At 36.8% G+C, this 16,791-nt stretch overlaps 6 protein-coding genes across 6 annotated transcripts; 5 read left to right on the plus strand and 1 right to left on the minus strand.

Moving 5' to 3' along the window:
• Window positions 1-900: 900 nt before the first annotated feature.
• On the minus strand, window positions 901-1,140 carry BDBG_03213 (uncharacterized protein; the record flags this gene model as incomplete). The annotated part of the gene is made up of 1 exon (XM_031721155.1): window positions 901-1,140. One exon carries the CDS (start codon window positions 1,138-1,140, stop codon window positions 901-903), a length of 240 nt encoding a protein of 79 aa, XP_031577596.1.
• Window positions 1,141-10,566: 9,426 nt separating this feature from the next.
• On the plus strand, window positions 10,567-10,950 carry BDBG_16767 (uncharacterized protein; the record flags this gene model as incomplete). The annotated part of the gene is made up of 1 exon (XM_031724650.1): window positions 10,567-10,950. One exon carries the CDS (start codon window positions 10,567-10,569, stop codon window positions 10,948-10,950), a length of 384 nt encoding a protein of 127 aa, XP_031577597.1.
• An 891-nt stretch (window positions 10,951-11,841) lies between these two features.
• BDBG_03214 (uncharacterized protein) lies at window positions 11,842-12,569 on the plus strand (the record flags this gene model as incomplete). The annotated part of the gene is made up of 3 exons (XM_031721156.1): window positions 11,842-12,182; window positions 12,246-12,308; window positions 12,440-12,569. Exons 1-3 carry the CDS (start codon window positions 11,884-11,886, stop codon window positions 12,567-12,569), a joined length of 492 nt encoding a protein of 163 aa, XP_031577598.1. The 5' UTR covers window positions 11,842-11,883.
• Window positions 12,570-12,842: 273 nt separating this feature from the next.
• On the plus strand, window positions 12,843-13,472 carry BDBG_03215 (uncharacterized protein; the record flags this gene model as incomplete). Its single annotated transcript, XM_031721157.1, has 3 exons — window positions 12,843-12,942; window positions 12,995-13,132; window positions 13,195-13,472. 3 exons carry the CDS (start codon window positions 12,843-12,845, stop codon window positions 13,470-13,472), a joined length of 516 nt encoding a protein of 171 aa, XP_031577599.1.
• Window positions 13,473-13,587: 115 nt separating this feature from the next.
• BDBG_03216 (uncharacterized protein) lies at window positions 13,588-14,388 on the plus strand (the record flags this gene model as incomplete). Its single annotated transcript, XM_002626006.1, has 2 exons — window positions 13,588-14,011; window positions 14,063-14,388. The coding sequence occupies 2 exons, from the start codon at window positions 13,588-13,590 to the stop codon at window positions 14,386-14,388; spliced, it is 750 nt and encodes a 249-aa protein (XP_002626052.1).
• A 1,726-nt stretch (window positions 14,389-16,114) lies between these two features.
• Window positions 16,115-16,729, plus strand: BDBG_03218 (uncharacterized protein; the record flags this gene model as incomplete). The annotated part of the gene is made up of 3 exons (XM_002626008.1): window positions 16,115-16,166; window positions 16,234-16,285; window positions 16,354-16,729. 3 exons carry the CDS (start codon window positions 16,115-16,117, stop codon window positions 16,727-16,729), a joined length of 480 nt encoding a protein of 159 aa, XP_002626054.1.
• Window positions 16,730-16,791: the final 62 nt, after the last annotated feature.

The raw sequence follows: 16,791 nt of genomic DNA on the forward strand, positions 1-16,791 counted from the left end.
TTTCTGATTATTTTTCTTTTATTATCTGCATTCTGATAACTTCAGATATCAGAAAAGTTCTTCAGAGTTATAATCAGTTTATAATGAATATTTCTGAATAAAGTTACAGTGATTACAGTAGAGAGATAACTCTTCAGTAATCTATAATACAATCTGTTAATAATTATTTCATAGTTTATCTTAGTATTTGTGTTAAGTTTTTCATAAATTTCATGATCTGGAATTAGATATGAAGAATGAAGTGATTATTCATCATAATTCAAAGAGAGTATTCTATATTAAATTGTAAATAATATAGACTTTGTAATTCACAGTGATTTCTTAAAGAGTTTATGAATCTTCAATAGAAGTAAAAGAAGTGAAAGAAGTGAATTCAGAAGATATAATAATAATTTAAGAAAGATGATAATTTATTTTTAATAACTGATCACTGATATATATAAGAAGAATTAATATAAGAGAAAATAATCTTCTTTCTTAGCTTAGTTATAATTTTAGTACTAACTCAGATTGAATATCATTAATATATAAAAGTAAATAAATAATCTTGATTAATCTCTGTCATATTTCTTGAAATATATTAATATTATGAAAGAGAGTGCTATTAAATTATGTTATCAGATAATATCATTAAAAATATATTAATATTATAAATATCAATGTTGAAAAAATGTTGATACTTATATATTATAGTGACATGATAGTTGAATATATATATATATATTATTTCTGATATTGATAATTGATTACAACTTGTACAATAATTTTTGAAAACTTAGAATTAATTTCAATTATTAATCAATAGTTATGAACTTATAACTAACTAATATAAAAAGAAAAAAACTTTTTCTATTTATTATCTTTCTTCTCTTTCTTATTCTTCTCATCATTCTTTACAATTCACTTCTTATTCTTATTCTCCTTCTTCTTCTCCTCATCTGAGATGATAATCATCTCAAAATCTCTCTCTGCTGTTTTCTCAGAGAAGGGTTTCTGCTGCTCTTTCTCAGTCAGATTAATCTGTATCTCAAAATCCTGCATTTTCTGATCTGCTGTCTCAGGTTTCATCTTAGCAGTAAGCAGATTGACATGCTCAGAGAGCAGGGCTGTCTTCTCAATATTCTGAATCATGAAGTGCATTTGAGATCTGAACAAGGTCTTAATTCTCTTCTTCTCTGTCAGCTCCTGCTAATCAATTAGAGAACAGAAGTGTTATCAAAAATCATTATCTCTTAATAAAAAACTTATCAGTTTTGAGTTCTTTATTTCTCACTTTAATATCTTCTCAATCTTCTTCTATCACTGCTTATTTACAGTAACACTCTTCTTCTCTCTCTCTCTCTTTATCTTGATCTCAAATCATTCTCAGAACTTCTTCTAATCTTATCTCTACTATATGAGACTTTTCACTGTCTTCTTTTTCAATCTCTTACAGACAGTATCATTCATATTATTTCTATACTTAGTTCAGTCTAAATCTATCAGAAGTATTACTTAAAATCATTATCATTCTACTTTCTTATAAAGTCTTTTTAAGATATTATAACATGTCTTATAATCTGTCTCTTCACACTTAAATGTCTTCTTCTTCTCTCTCTTCAATCTGTGACAGTACTTACATGCCTTGATGATCCGCAGGACTGCAGAATATTTAAAGAAGAATGACATGATTGATTTTAATAAGTGTTGAGAAGAGAGTGAAGACAGGCAATAATATGATAATAATAATGATGATGATAATGATGATAATAATAGTAATAATGATGATGATGATGATGATAATGATGATGAAAGAGAGAGTGCATTGAAATATATTAATAACTTATTAAATATAAAGAGATAAAGAAACTATTAACAGCTTTCAGAGATGTATAGAAACAGCTACAGTATTGCATAGCAATATTATCTTTATTCAATATATATACTATTGATATTCTTTATATGCATTTATCATATAATCTATATCAGAGATACATGCAGAAAATAGATCTTTATTATTAGAAAGAATAATTGCAGCAATTCTCTGTTTTCATATTATAAAGATAAGTTATTCTCATTTCTTTCTTCTCTTTTTTCTCTTCTTCTTCAACTCATCACTAAGTTCAAGCTGATATAAAAACTATTAAAACACTCATAGAAATCCTCAAATTGAAGAGTATAGACTAATTAAATTTTAAATACAGATGAATTAAATTACATTTAATAATACTAATTATTCATTCTTCTCTTAATAAAACAATAGTCATGTCTTCTCTCTCTCTTTCAAATGAAACATGGCCTGCAAAAAGCAAGTATCATGTCAGGTTAAAATGATCAACACAGCCTCAGCATGCAGGACTGTATACATGCAGTGCATGCTGAACTGAGAGAATGTATTAGTTACAAACTGATGACAGCATCTCGGAGAGAGCTGTGCAGCATGAGAAAGCTGTAACTCTCAGTTATATATGTAGAGAGTGAATTGCTGCAGTAAGTGTATATATATTATATGAAAGTAACACTTTTTAATAACACTCAGTCTCTGATATTATGAAAATAGAGTCTCTTCATGAGATCTGTTTTTATCAGAAGTTAAGAAATCTTATATTTCTCAAGATCATCTTCACATGCCTTATTCATGAAATTGATGAGAGAAATCATCAATTTCAGCATTCTGCTCTTAATACTATTCAAGTGATAGCAGAGTTCACTCTGATCATACTTTTTAAGTGTATATTTTCTAATTATTCATATTTATACAGATATATACTGATTATTTATTAGATAATATTAAGACAATGACTTATCACAGCTGTGTTACTCTTACTGTGAGAGATATATAGTTAATAATGAATATTATAAAGACTCTGAAGAGTGAATATTTTAAAAGTGCTGCAGCTCTGTGATCTTGATTTTTTTTATTTTTATTTTTTATTTTTTTCTTTTTCTTTTCTTTTTTTTTTTCTTTCTCTTTTTTTTTTTTTTTTTTATTGTGATTTTTTCTTATGTTTATTTTATTTTTTATTTTTTATTTTTTTCATAATTAAAATTATATGAATTATAATCTATATTCAGAAAAGTAATAATATTTAATAACACTCTCTATTGAATTTTCAACAAATGAGTACTATGTTATGATATTATGTAAGTGAGAAATAATTTCATAATCTCATTTAATATCATTCTTAATAATGAGATCAGAATGAAAATATAACTAAGAATTTAAATATATTCTTTATCTAAGACTAGATTTTTATTTGAAAAGTGAATCTGAGATCTTTAATATTTGAAATAATGTAATTTGAAATTAATGTGATGAATACAAATCATGATCAGAAGTAATGCTTTTAAGTAATATAACAACTGTAAAGTTTAGTTCTGATCTCAGACACGGTCACACGGTCAGTCTACCTGTAAGATATATATCTCACTAACTGATACTCTGTTAGAGCCTTTTAATAAGCCAGTCATATCTGTAAAAATTCATTATTATTAATAATGTATCAGCTTCTGCATCTACTCAGTAGTGATGACTCACTCTAATATTATATATACAGTGAGTAAACTAGCTATATTTATGATGAATTCATTGAAATACTACTTATCAGAGATGAATAGAATGATATCTTATCTACATAATATGAAGAATCTCACTATTTAATATAATAATAACATTGACAGACCTCTATAACTTGATCTCAAACCTGATATCATTGAAGCTGTCAGTGATGTCTCTTTCACAGATAATCTGAATCACTACTCTATATAAGAATATATCTTCAAACTATTCAGTGAGGCTGTTGATTGAAAATCAAATAGACAGATAATTATAACTACATCTATTACAGAAGCTGAGCTTGTTACTATCTCACAAGTCAGCAAGAAGTCTATCTGATGGAATAGATTCTTTCAATATATTCAATTTGAATCTGGCCACAAGATCTGAATTCAATGTGATAACTGTCAAACTGTTGACATTCTTATAAAGAAAGACCTCTCTATAACTATGAAGCTCTGCCATGTTGATATATATAAAAGCTGGCTCTGAAAACATGTTCAATTCAGTGATATTACAGTTGATTGAGTGTCTACAGCTCAGATGCCAGCGGATGGCCTCACTAAGGCTCTGCCATGCCAGAAACATATGAAATTTGTCAAGATGCTACGCCTAGTTGATATACCAGATATCATTAAGACGCAAGCAGAATAATGATATAAATAATCTATCTTGATGTAATCTCTACAGATTCATCTACACTCTTTTTATTACAGATTCATCTATACTCTTTTTGTTACAGATTCATCTACACTCTTTTTGTTACAGCTTCATTTACACTATCATTTACATGTTACATTCACTGAAGAGAGTGTGTCAGGAAAAAGAGATTATACACTACTGAACACTATCAACATCATATTACTACAATATTTCTCATCATTATCAGCTTACTACAACACTCATCTAATACTTGCTTATACTAGCTCTCTTGACTCGCACATATATTTTACTATAAATAGCTCTATCTTTTGTATGAAATAGATATATTAGAGAGTGTACAGATAATATAACAAGCAGATCTTGATACATATAAGATTTATATATCTTCAACATATTCATCCGTGACACTCATTTCAACAGCCTTTTACTATCATCTTATAATAAGGTGTCTTCTCAGTACTGCATTTTATCTGCAGACAGATGGTCAGACTGAATATCAGAACCAGACATTAGAACAGCATCTTCAAGTGTTCTATTTATATTATCAGAATGATTGGCTCAAACACCTTCTGACTACTGAATTCATATATAACAATGCAAAGAATGCAATCTTAAAAGTATCTTCTTTCTATACTTGTTATAAATATAATTTTCCATTACTCAGTGACATTGTGAACAACACTTCAAAGAGAAGAATAGACAGTCAGAATGTTAAATAAGTACAGAGAACAGAGTACTTCTCAGTATCAGAAGTAAAAGTGAGATTGAAACTTTTGAATAAAATTCATAAGAAGGTGATGAAAAGTATCTGCTGTGCTTAGAAGTATCAGACAGAATACTATAATTGAAAATATCTTTCAATGAAGTTCTTGATAGAGAATCAAGTGCTACTTTCAGCAAAGAATATTAAGACAATGAGACTGTGTAAGAAGCTCAGTGAGTAGTGACTAGAATCTTTTCTAATAATAAGAGTGATGAGTAAGCAGGTATATAAGTTGAAATTATTCTCAGAATTGAAATCAATTCATTCTGTTTTTCACATTTTCTATTTGAAATTCTATAAGCAATGCTCTGAAGTGAAGCTGTCTCAGCTGAATAACATTGAGATTGAGAGTGATACTGAATATCTTGTGAAGAAAATATTGAATAAGTGAATATATTACAGCAAGCTTTAATATCTTGTTAAATAAGAAGATTATTCATCATCAGAGAATTCATGAGAACTGCTTAAACATTTGAAAAATGCTGAGAAAGAGATTGCAAGCTATGAGATAACTAGTAGAGATCACTCTGTTACATATCAGAGATGTTGAGCAAGAAATACTACTTAAAACTTCTCATTTTTCTCAAAGAGCTTTTTAGAGATAATCTCATAATGATGAGCTGATATCTTATGAACTCTGTAGCACTCTTCTTCTATTTTCTCTCAAAGAGTTTTTAGAAGTTTAATGAGACTACACAAGTATAAAATTCCTGAAGTAGTTAGAGAAAAGAGATATTTGAAACTAATAAAAAGATTAATATTATAGATCTACAGACTGCTGCTATTTTAATAGAGCTGCAGCTCACTGAAAAAGTAAAAAGAAGAATCAGACTTTACTTATTAATAATTACACTCTTATCAAACTCATTCTTCATTGTTGAAGTCTCTGATATTGATATCTTTGTCTACTGAGAAGTTAGTGCTGCAGCACTGTAGAAGAGCATGCTATAGAAGAGTATAAGAGATACTTGAAGTATTAACTTATTAATTTATAAAGCATCTCAGTCATCTGCTTTAATTGAAGTAAGATTCTCTTCAATCAGTGATTAATCTTTATAATACTTTCAATGACAGTGCTAGTTAATCTCTTCTTAAGATCAGTCATTCTGAGATGTTTTTTCATCTTGAAGATTTATGCTTTCATCTTCTTTTACAGATGAGTAAGAGAGATCTCTTCAGTCTTGACAGAATCTGTCAATACTTGAAGCTCTGAGATTCTTACTCTGTACTGCTTGAGCATCTGAACTTCTTGTCAGAACTGATATAATATCTTCTTGTAGAGTAGATAATACTTACAGAGAGACAGAAGTCATTGTTACAGATACAATGAAAATAATAGAAGTGAGAGAAGAGATAGATGCATAAAATTCTTTCTTTCTTCAACTGCTTAGCACAGTACAGACAAGTAACAGTATTAGCTAGAGATTATATCAAAACCTTCTCACAGAGAGAAGATAAAGAAATCACAGAATTCTGCAAACTCAACTCAGCAGCATTCTGAGCAGGGCTCAGATGTGTCATGAGAGAGAAACTACAGATTGAGCTTCTCAGAGTCACTATCTCTGAAATCAAGCTCTTTCTGAGATTCTCTTCAAATGATCACACAGGGTCATACATCACTGTGTTAACTGAAGGGAGAGACAGCATCACAACAGCAGTGAGAGAGATAGAGAAAGAATCAGATATAAATGAACTGATCAGTAGAAGAGATAACATCTCACTGCAAGATACAGTAACTACTGTCATAATCATAAGAGAAGCAGAAGAAGAAGAAGAAGATATGATAATAAGAGCAGTACTCTCACAGTTCATTGACACTGCTGTCTCTATCTTTAATCAAGCTTTCTTGACAGTCACAGAGGCTGCAGCCACATCATAAAGATATTTATTATTCACTAGAAAATGTCAGAATAAACCTCTTATTATCTTCTAAGAACAATGCTCTCATGCACTCACTATTACAGATAAGAGAAGGGGAAGAAAAATGTTTCACAGAGAGAAGAATCTTTTTAAAAAATCCTGTCACTACTATTAGCTTTGTCTCTAAAACACATCACTTTTGCAGAAAATTTCATATATAGAATGAAATATGATAAATGATCTGTAAGTCACTTATTAACTATATTTTTCATATTTCAAATCAATATATAAGGAACTCACTTATCACATGTTTAATTTGAATAAAGATGAGAAAAGAAAGATCTACACAGTTAGCTGAAAAACTCATCTATTTCTTTATATCATACACAGCATACACACTGTTAATCAGTTGATAACTGTTACTATACAACAAAGATAATTTGTAATTCAGTAATCTTAAAAGTATTGAGACTATGCTCTTAAAGAGAAGAATATTGTCACATCTCTGACTGTATCAAGATCTCACTGCAGTTTCACACAGCTTATCACTTTTATATGAATGATTTCATTCATTTCACAGACTGTTTAAACTGATTTTCAATCACTCTATAATATCATTCAGATATATCATAGAAAGATCTGATTGATAAATATGAGAATCTCACTTCTATATGAGATCAGCAGATTACTCTTTCTTGATAATAAGACACTGCTGAGGTATCACTTCAGCTATTCTCACTTATGAAATGAAAGAAGAGTATTCACTCATTGTCTATATAGAATAGCTAGATGCTGACTTCTTATCAAAGAAGTCAGTGATTCATTTTTCTACTATTAAAAGATATATAAGAGTTACTGCATTTCTTATACAATTTTCTTAGTATACTAAGTATTATATCTGTGATATTCTCATAATAACTCTGTAGCCTATGAGCTCACTATTCAAGCAAGATAGTCAAGCTCACTCATACAGCTTCTCAACAACTACCTCTACATAACACTGCTGACTAGCCACCACTTCAGTTCCGACATGTTACATTAACAGAGATGAAAATGAAGCAAAAGTTCAACTTAAGTCAAGATATTTATTACTATTATTTGAGACAATTATAAGAAGAAACAATTAAGAAACTCATGATTATAAAACATGAAATTATCAGACAGTTTAATATCTCTGATTACAGTATATCAGAGAAGTGTAGTTTTCATGAGAAAGTAAAGAATAAACTTATACAAGAATGTATTTAGTTGTTTCATAAGTATTATTAATAATTATTATCAAATTCTGATTATATAAGCAATCACTGAATAAACTGAATGAGACTGATGTTAATCTTCAGTCTTAGTCTCATTCTGATTTAAAAAGAATAATCATCTTTCACAGTTTATTCTGAGAAATTACTCTTATTTCACTGTTCTTGAATTAAATCTGATTATTTTTCACATCATTTCCCTCAGAAATGATTCATTTTCAGATTTTTTTAAGGCTTGATTCTGATGAGACTCATATCAAGAAATGTATAAGATCAGATCAAATGAGACTAAATGTGAAATTCATAGTCTTATCAGCTAGTCTACTTACAGACAGATAGTTAACAGAATTTTAACAAGTTTTAAAATCTGCTGCATTTCTACATGAAAAAGTAAAGTCATTATAAATAACTAATAAAAAGATAAATTTCACAGATCTGAAACAATATCTATTCTTATAAATATGAAATGAGTTTTTCAAATGAATCTTATACAACTTTGAGAAAGTGAATATATAAGATAAATATTATAAACACTTCACTGAGTGTAGATAAGTAAGTAATCTTATATTATACTTTACACACTTCAGCTTACACTATTTTATATTGAATGAAGAGCTTTCAATATCTTTCTATTTACAGATCTTCATTTATAATCTTACATCTAAGTTGAGAGTGAAATGGAAATACTTAATCTCATAATCAGATATAGTGAAGAAAGCATACAACATTCTCATTATACAGAAATAAGTAAGTTAATTATAATAGAAAATACTGTAATTAAGTATATCTCAATGAAGAACAGATAATCAGACTTCTATAATATAAGCTATATACTCAGATGTAATAAATCTAGATCTGAATATTATTACTAAAGCACTGAATTCTCTCAAAAAGAGATTCTCTGAGTGAAAACCTTGATATTACAAGTATTAAGCTTACTTTAACTGCAGATGTCAAAATTATAATGTAAAAGATTACACATAGTGTGCATAGTTAAGAGAAGTAAGAGAGTTAAAAAACTAGCAGAATTAGTAAGCTCAGAGACACTCACTGATATTCTATAAAAAGTTTTCAAAGTAAAAGAGATATCTGTATTAAATGACTCTCTGAATTCTGTGAATATTAAGAGAAAGCAGACTTCTGACTGAGATGCAGATGAGAATGAAACAGACACTTATCTCAATATCTTGAGATCTGAAATATTAATTTATAAAGAGCATTTAAGTAAGAATTGAGAGATAACTGTAAAAGTATTAGTAAATACAAAAGCTTCTATATAATATATTAATAATTATATAATCTGAAGACTGAAAGAGATTCACTGAGTGAAGAATTTCTGATATATAAGATTGTCTGATAATTAATATTTAATATCACTTATAAGAGTAAGAGTTCTCTTGTACTTCAGAGAATAATCTTACTATATTTGAGTATAAGAGCTGCAGAATGTGAAATACAATCTTATTCTTAAACTTAATTAATTTCAGAGATTCAATTCACAGATTCAATAATATACATGTTATATACAGTTAACTGATAGAAAGAAAACAGTTCATACAATTCTATCAACTGATATAAGAAGAACATTTCATATCTCTGATATAGAAGAATTAAATCTACTTACACATCAATAAGCAAAGAGAATGATTTATAAGACCTCATCTGAAAGCATTCTGTATGTTATACAGAACTCAGAAGTGAAGAAAACTAAGATAAAGAATATATAGAAGAACAGATATATAAGAAAACTTCTGAAGAAGTATGAAAAGATCTTTTAAACAGATCTCTCATCAGAATTGTCATCAGAACAAGAATTTATATATGAGATTGATATAAGAGATGTGAAATCAGTTAATCAGAATATGTATTCTCTGTCACAGTCTCACAGACACACTTTGAAGAACAGAAGTGTCAGATCACAGACCTTCTAGAATATGATCTCATACAACTCTCATCAAGTGTGTGAGGCTTCTCAGTTCTATTCATGAAAAAGACGGGTGAGAAGTGATAGATGTGTATCAATTATTGAGCACTCAACAAGCTTATAATCAAGAATGAATATTCACTGCCACAGATTCAATAACAGTTGAATACAGTTAAAAACACCTGATATCTATTGAAGATCAATCTTCTCTCAGAATACTGACAGATTCATGTAAGTGAACTGTCAGTACCATGAACTGTATTTAATATGTAATGAGAGAAGTTCAAATTCCTGACAATGTCATTCAGTCTGATAAATGCATCTATCATCTTTCAAATGATGATGAATACAATTCTTTATAAACAGAATGAAACCTCATGCCTTGTATATCTGAATAACATTCTAGTCTTCTCAAACTCATACAATATTATTTTCCTGGTATAAACCACACTCTGTCCAGAAACTTGCCAGCAAAGATGAGCGTGGCTTGTGGCAAGAGGGATTCCCTGAGGAGGGTGGGCTTTGGACAAATCTTGGGCGTAATGGTGAGCCAGATGAACCTCGGACGATGGAGCTACCCAGTGGTCTAGATTCTATGTCTGTCGAAATTTTTGATAGAAAATTTGACAGGGAATATCTTTATTCTCTGGAGATGAAACTGGAGCGGCGGGAGTGGAATAGGCAGCATGAAGACGGGTCCGAGAGCGTTGTGTGGTGGCCCGCAGAGGGCGACATCTTTGCAGGAGATGAAAGTATGGAGTACATGTCTGCGGATGATAGAAGCTGTGCTCTATTGATTAATACTACAGGCAACATGAGGAGGCTTGTTGTCCTGAGCTTCGATCCAGCAAGCCAGAAGCTTGAAAGGTGGTGTGCAAGTCAAGAGGCTGCTGATGCCAAGATATCTCGATTGAGTGAAAAGGTCATCATCCCAATTCTAGACGAGGATTGATGATTCACGGAGAATGTTTTCGCGGAGTCAATTGCTGTTCCCATGAGTGGGCCAAGGGTTGCATTTCCGGGACCCCAAGTTTGAAGAGATCCCATGGTGAAACAAGTCTCGTTTACTCTAAGCAGTCGGGTTCTAGCTCATATCCTATTTTGGCAAAGCTATCAATGCTATGGCGCATGCTATCACCACCGAACTCATTCTTAGGAAATCATCACTCGCAATTATCAAATCTCAAGTCGCCATTCGCATCATAAAATGTCTCGCTGAGGTCTTGCTTTCGATTTCTGCTCGCCGCCTTGCTCCGACCCCCAAGAAGCTAGGTACTCGAAGTCTTAGGGTCCTTTCCTGATATATGATCAAGCAGCTTGGACGTCGTGGCGGTGAAACTGTTGATTATATCTTGCTGTGCGCCTAGCCGTTGCTGAAGAGAGAGGATTTGAAGCTCGGTGTCTGATGGGGGAGTCTGGGTTGAGGCATCAACGTTCTTTCGCGGCTCCTTGAGGAGGCTTGGCGGGATGGCTGGCATTTCTCCTTCACTAGCTGTTAGCAATCGCTTTCAATTTGTACTATTGAATGATACCTTAGCTATGTCAAGGCGTGGTTCAATTGCAAAACGATGTTAGGCTTAGAACTGAGAGTGACGAAGAGTTGACCAGAAGAGCCATCAGCTTCATGAAAGAGAAATCGTGATGCAACCGCCAGAAGTGGGGTCGATTTTAATCATCAATCAGAATCTTGGAGGATCGAGTATTTTCGGAATAAGATGGCGGGGTTCATCCCCGAATCAGGTATAGATCCATGATTTCTATAATAAGCAGAATCGCGATAGACTGGCAGTGCTAATTTCAGCTCGCATGGGCAGTATTTAAGAAGCTGACCAGCTGCATCAGTAACTCCTGCAGCAGATTCTCATTGCCTTCTTCACCAGCAAAAATGAATAACTCGAGTGAACATCCCCCACAGCAAGCTGAACCCAATATGGGGTGGGATGATTTCTTCAATGGTCTTTCAACATCAGTTTGCTCACCTCTCTCTCCGAACACTTTTAACGCAATGCTGTCGGAATTCAACACAGAATGCCACTCACAACCAGCCGCCCTCTCAGGGCTTGGGATTGAATATCAATCACAACCAGCAGCGGCGCCTGAGACCCCTCGGAACGATCCTCCCACACCACCTGTTCTCAGCGAGAACCAAGAGCTTCAGCAACAGATCCAAAAATTGAAGACAGAGTGTGTTTTCCCACATATTCTTGTTTATTCTTTTGAAGAATGATTTTTGTTAACAAACTCCAGAGTATTCTTGCTCAAAAGCGAGAACCAAGAGCTTCAGCAACAGATCCAAAAACTGGAGACAGAGTGTGTTTTTCCACATATTCTTGTTTATTCTTTTGAAGAATGATTTTTACTAACAAACTCCAGAGTATTCTTGCTCAAGAGGTATTTGATGTGTAGATTGCTTTTTTCTGCAGAGCTGACCACCTCTAAAGCACTGGAAAAGAACTTGAAAAGTACGTGGCGGAACTTATACCTTGGACGAAAGAGGTCATAGAGGGGTTTCGAAAGCTGGGGGTAGAGCCACAGTCAGCAACCCGATCTGAGTTTGGAGAGGCTTTGTGATGTTGTCGTTGGGTGTTTATCATTTTCATTGGTTGCTTTCAAATCTACCGATTTCAAGTACACTAGCCAGAATGGGCAAAACTCCATAAATTCCAACCTTAGCGTCTTTACATGCTTGCATCCTCCTCACAAATCATGATGAACTTGTGCATGATGAAGAGTTTGATGGCAAGAGCCCGCATAATCATGGGCTCTCATTTTCTCTTTCTCCAGCTGAGTTAATCAGTATGTGAGCAACGGCAGTGGTAAAGTCTTATTGATTAAAAATTGAAAATGCAGTCGCTGCAAGATTTGCTGCGGAATTGGAACAACAATTGCCTTAGGCCTGTTTGGATGGCGGTTGAGGGTGAGTCTGATGCATCTCTTGCCTATGGTGAGTGACTCCAGGGTGTTGTGGGATTGCTGCTAAAGATTCTGTACCACAGCTGAATACTTCAATATTTTAAGGACAATTCCTCTCCCTGAACTCGACAGCCAGCAGCTGGACTTCCTTCTCCTATGTTCCCTTGTTCCGGGTTCAATACCATTGCAGGACATCAACATCTCAAGGCTGAAAGCAGAGTGTGAGAATGAGCAAAGGAGGAGACATGTCATGGCCTTTCCAGACTCTCATACCGACAAACAGCGCTCAAGCCAGGGCGAAGATCCAGGAGGGCGCAGGCAGAAGCTTCGGGGTCAGAGACCCGGCCCCAGTCAATCACCCGTCCCTCCATCAAGTCCCTCCCCTTGCATGAACTGATCCAGCAAGTGGGAGTGCTGGGAAACATTACACCTGCCGCCAAAATGACACTCGATGATTCAATTCTTCGTACCATGCTTCAGCGACCCAACGAAGTCAGGGAGCCAGATTCCCCACAGATTGTTGGTCGCAGCAATAGGTTGGCCTGCCTGCATCTCATCTAGGCCTAGTGAATGAGGGGGATCTCACGTGGTTGAGCCCTCTGGACGCCTATAAAAAGGGAAAACCCTCCCCATGAACTCATCTTCCCTTCTTCTTTCGCATTTTTTATCGCAAATCATGGCTATCACTCGTCGTGGAAGTCGTGAGGAAGGCAGGCGCTTGCGTTCCAGAAGAATAGTCAAATCACCTCAACATGCGGCTTCAACCAAACAAAGCCCGTGTCGCTCCGTTCCCTCCTCCCGTCGCCCTGTTGCCCGTCGAGGGAGAAGCAACATCCCACTCGATCCTGCGCAAGCGAATAGCGCACAGTGCACCTCAACCAAATCACATCAACAGATCACAGGCAAACCCGCTCCTGTTGCAGAGCAAACCCACGAATCCTCACCCTCCGGTCCAAACAATGATGAAAATCACGAAGGATTTGCAAATGAATACCTACCTCCCAACTCTAGTCCGATGGGAGGCGACAAGATACCTCATGTGAATGATGAAGATGGAGAAATCATATCTGTTGCGGAAGAAGCAAGATCCAATGCTGATGGTATGGCTTCTGAAGAACCACCATTGATCATGAACTAACAACAACACTTAGGCAATAGTGATGCTGGGGAAGGTGAGGATATCATACCACTCAATGAGTGGTCTACACGATTTTGTCCAGATGATGGGGAAATCGAGATTTTGCGCTTCATTTGGGACCCTAGCTGTGTAACTCCAGCGCATTTTGATGACCCAGAGCAAGCAGATCGAAGACTGGATGAGATGCTGAAGCAGGGAGCTTATGACGACTCACCCGTTGGCTGCCAAAGCAAGCTTTTAGAACGTGTTTGCTCTGTGTATTCAAAGAGCTCTAATGATTTTGGGAACTTGTACTCTGTGACGTGGAGGCCTTATTGGTCAAGGAAATTAAGTCGATAAATGACCTCTATGACTTGATAAGGCTGTTTTATCCTTTTTCAGGCCTTCGTAGATACACTCAAGTGTTTTACTCGAGCCCAGCACCACCCGCCCAGGCCTCTTTGGGCAGCACAGTATAATGTGACCGACTTTCTGCTACTAAAGACTTCTCCAGTTGTTCCACGCTTGTCCTCTACTCTCTTTTCCATCTCTCCAGCGCCGCAGCAGCGCATGAGCTCTCTCTCTCTCTCTCTCTCTCTATGTTGCTGCAACAGAGCATGCGTCCTATCTTTACCACACCACCAATGGAATAGGTCAGGTCTTGCAATCATAGTGTAGACGACGCTGCTCCAACATTCAGCATCTTGAAGGAGAGAGGAGGCAGGCTCATACTGGCAGTTTGTGATCATTCTAGATACATGAATTCAAAAGCTTGAGTTATTATAGCTGCCTGTCCGAGCTCAGGAAAGGTACACCACAAGTAGAAAGGTGAAGACAAAAAGAGAGAAATATTGGAATCTTTGCCTATTCAAAGAGCTGTCGTTCTGCGCAAGATAGATATAAAAAGCTACCTCCCCCAATACCACTGCAAAATTGACTCTTTCTTTTTTCCTTCTCTGACGACCGCGTCCCCATATGCTAAGGAGGGTCAGCTATCATGGAAGAAGGGATGGGTAAGTGGGAAAATTCTATCAAAATCAGGTCCGCCGTCTCTTCCGGCGAGGAGAGGAGACATCTTCATTCTCACTACCACTGAACTTGAGGTCCCCTAGGAAAGTGATGCTCCAATAGCGTAGCCCCCCAGCGCTGCACATCTGTCGGAGGTAAACAGGTCCTGATCCTGAGCGCTCTGATAGGATCTTATCCGGTGGTGGTGGGGACGCGCGCTCGGTCCCAGTGCTGTCGGTGCTGATGGCGCGCTGGGCATGCTGGGCATGCTGGGACCGGCGAGGGCGAAGCCGCCGACCTCTTAAAGAAGACGTAGGCCGGGCGACTGAAGGTTCGGGGGTCAAACTTCGCTCCCGCTTGGCCACCGGGCTAGGGGTCACTGCGTCCGCGTCCGCGGGGGCGGGGGCGGGAGCCACACCAGTGAGATCACCCGTCTGGTTACCCGGATCATTATCTGTAAAGGTCAAGGTCAGAATGCATCCAGGGTTGATTTAGGGACCATGACTCTTCCATACCTTGTGTGGAAGTGGCTGCAATTTCAGGCCCAGATGCTCTGAACATATCCAGCAATGTATCCGCGTCCGCGGTGTCCTCCTTGTCGGAGTTGTCGGAGTCACCGGTCAAATCCACCATGTTGATGTTTTTGTTATTGAAAGGCTTCAATGTTTTTGGTGCTGGGGGCGGAAATCATTGGGGTGGTTGCGGGGGTTGGCTTGGTAGACCGGGCGCTCATTCTGGTGAACGAAGATGTAGAGGCCACTGTAGAGGCCACTGGTTGCGATCACTGGCGTTGGGCAGGTTAGAAGAAATATGATAAGATGGTGGGTGTTTCGGAGGGAAGGCCAGCTTAAGGGGCGAGCATCGCTTCCTTATATGTCCTTGGTCTCCCATGCCTCCGTGCTTTCCCCTTCCATCTTCTCATCTTCTCCTCATCTCTCCCAACCGTACCACCATGGATTCGCTGATCGCGCGGCGCAGCTGCTGGATCAGGAACCCCCACCCCCGCTTCCTTAAGCCCTTTTCATCCCCTCTTGATTCTCGCCTCCCGTGATCCGCCCCCTCAAAGTCATCGAAAGCCATGGAAAGTCGGAGAGCCAAAAAATCAGCTAGTCCGGTCCATGCGCGTCAGAGTGCGTGAGGGAGGGGAAGGGCATCATCGCGGGCTGGCTGAAGCTCGCTAAAATTTCCCCCGAACAGACATTCCTCCTCATAATCATGTGGGAGAGGCATTTTTGCCATTGGTCCAGCGGTGCATCATGCATTCAGATGCGAGGCACAGCACAGCTAAAAACACTGTCCCAGCTGACCATTCTGCAGGTTGATCTCCAGTCTGAAAATCACCCTTCCAGCACCGACTGTGATTGGAATGCCAGGGAACGCCGGAGATCACCGCGCGACACCGCCCCCAACTGAGACGCACATGCCTGTCTCCCCTGCGAGGTGGCGCGGCACAGCAGCTGAGGGCGCAGCTGGCCCGAATAACTCCGAGAAGCCAGGGAGGTGGGTTGGCTCTGTCCGTTGGGAGAAGACCTCACACAACTGCTTGCTCGCTCGAGAAGCGGCCGTCCGATCCAGTCCCGCGAGCCTTTGCCAGGCGGGACAGCAGGCAACCATGGAAGCAGAGAACACCGCTCCTGCGAGAGCAAATGATCGGACGGTTCAGGAAACGGGGAAGGACAAGCTGGCTCAATGATGAACCGCGGAGCCGGGAGGGGAGAAACCAAAGTGGGGCGGGGCGCCGGACAAGGAGGGCGG

This window comes from Blastomyces gilchristii, assembly GCF_000003855.2.
Source record: "Blastomyces gilchristii SLH14081 genomic scaffold supercont1.5, whole genome shotgun sequence".
NCBI lineage: Eukaryota > Fungi > Ascomycota > Eurotiomycetes > Onygenales > Ajellomycetaceae > Blastomyces > Blastomyces gilchristii.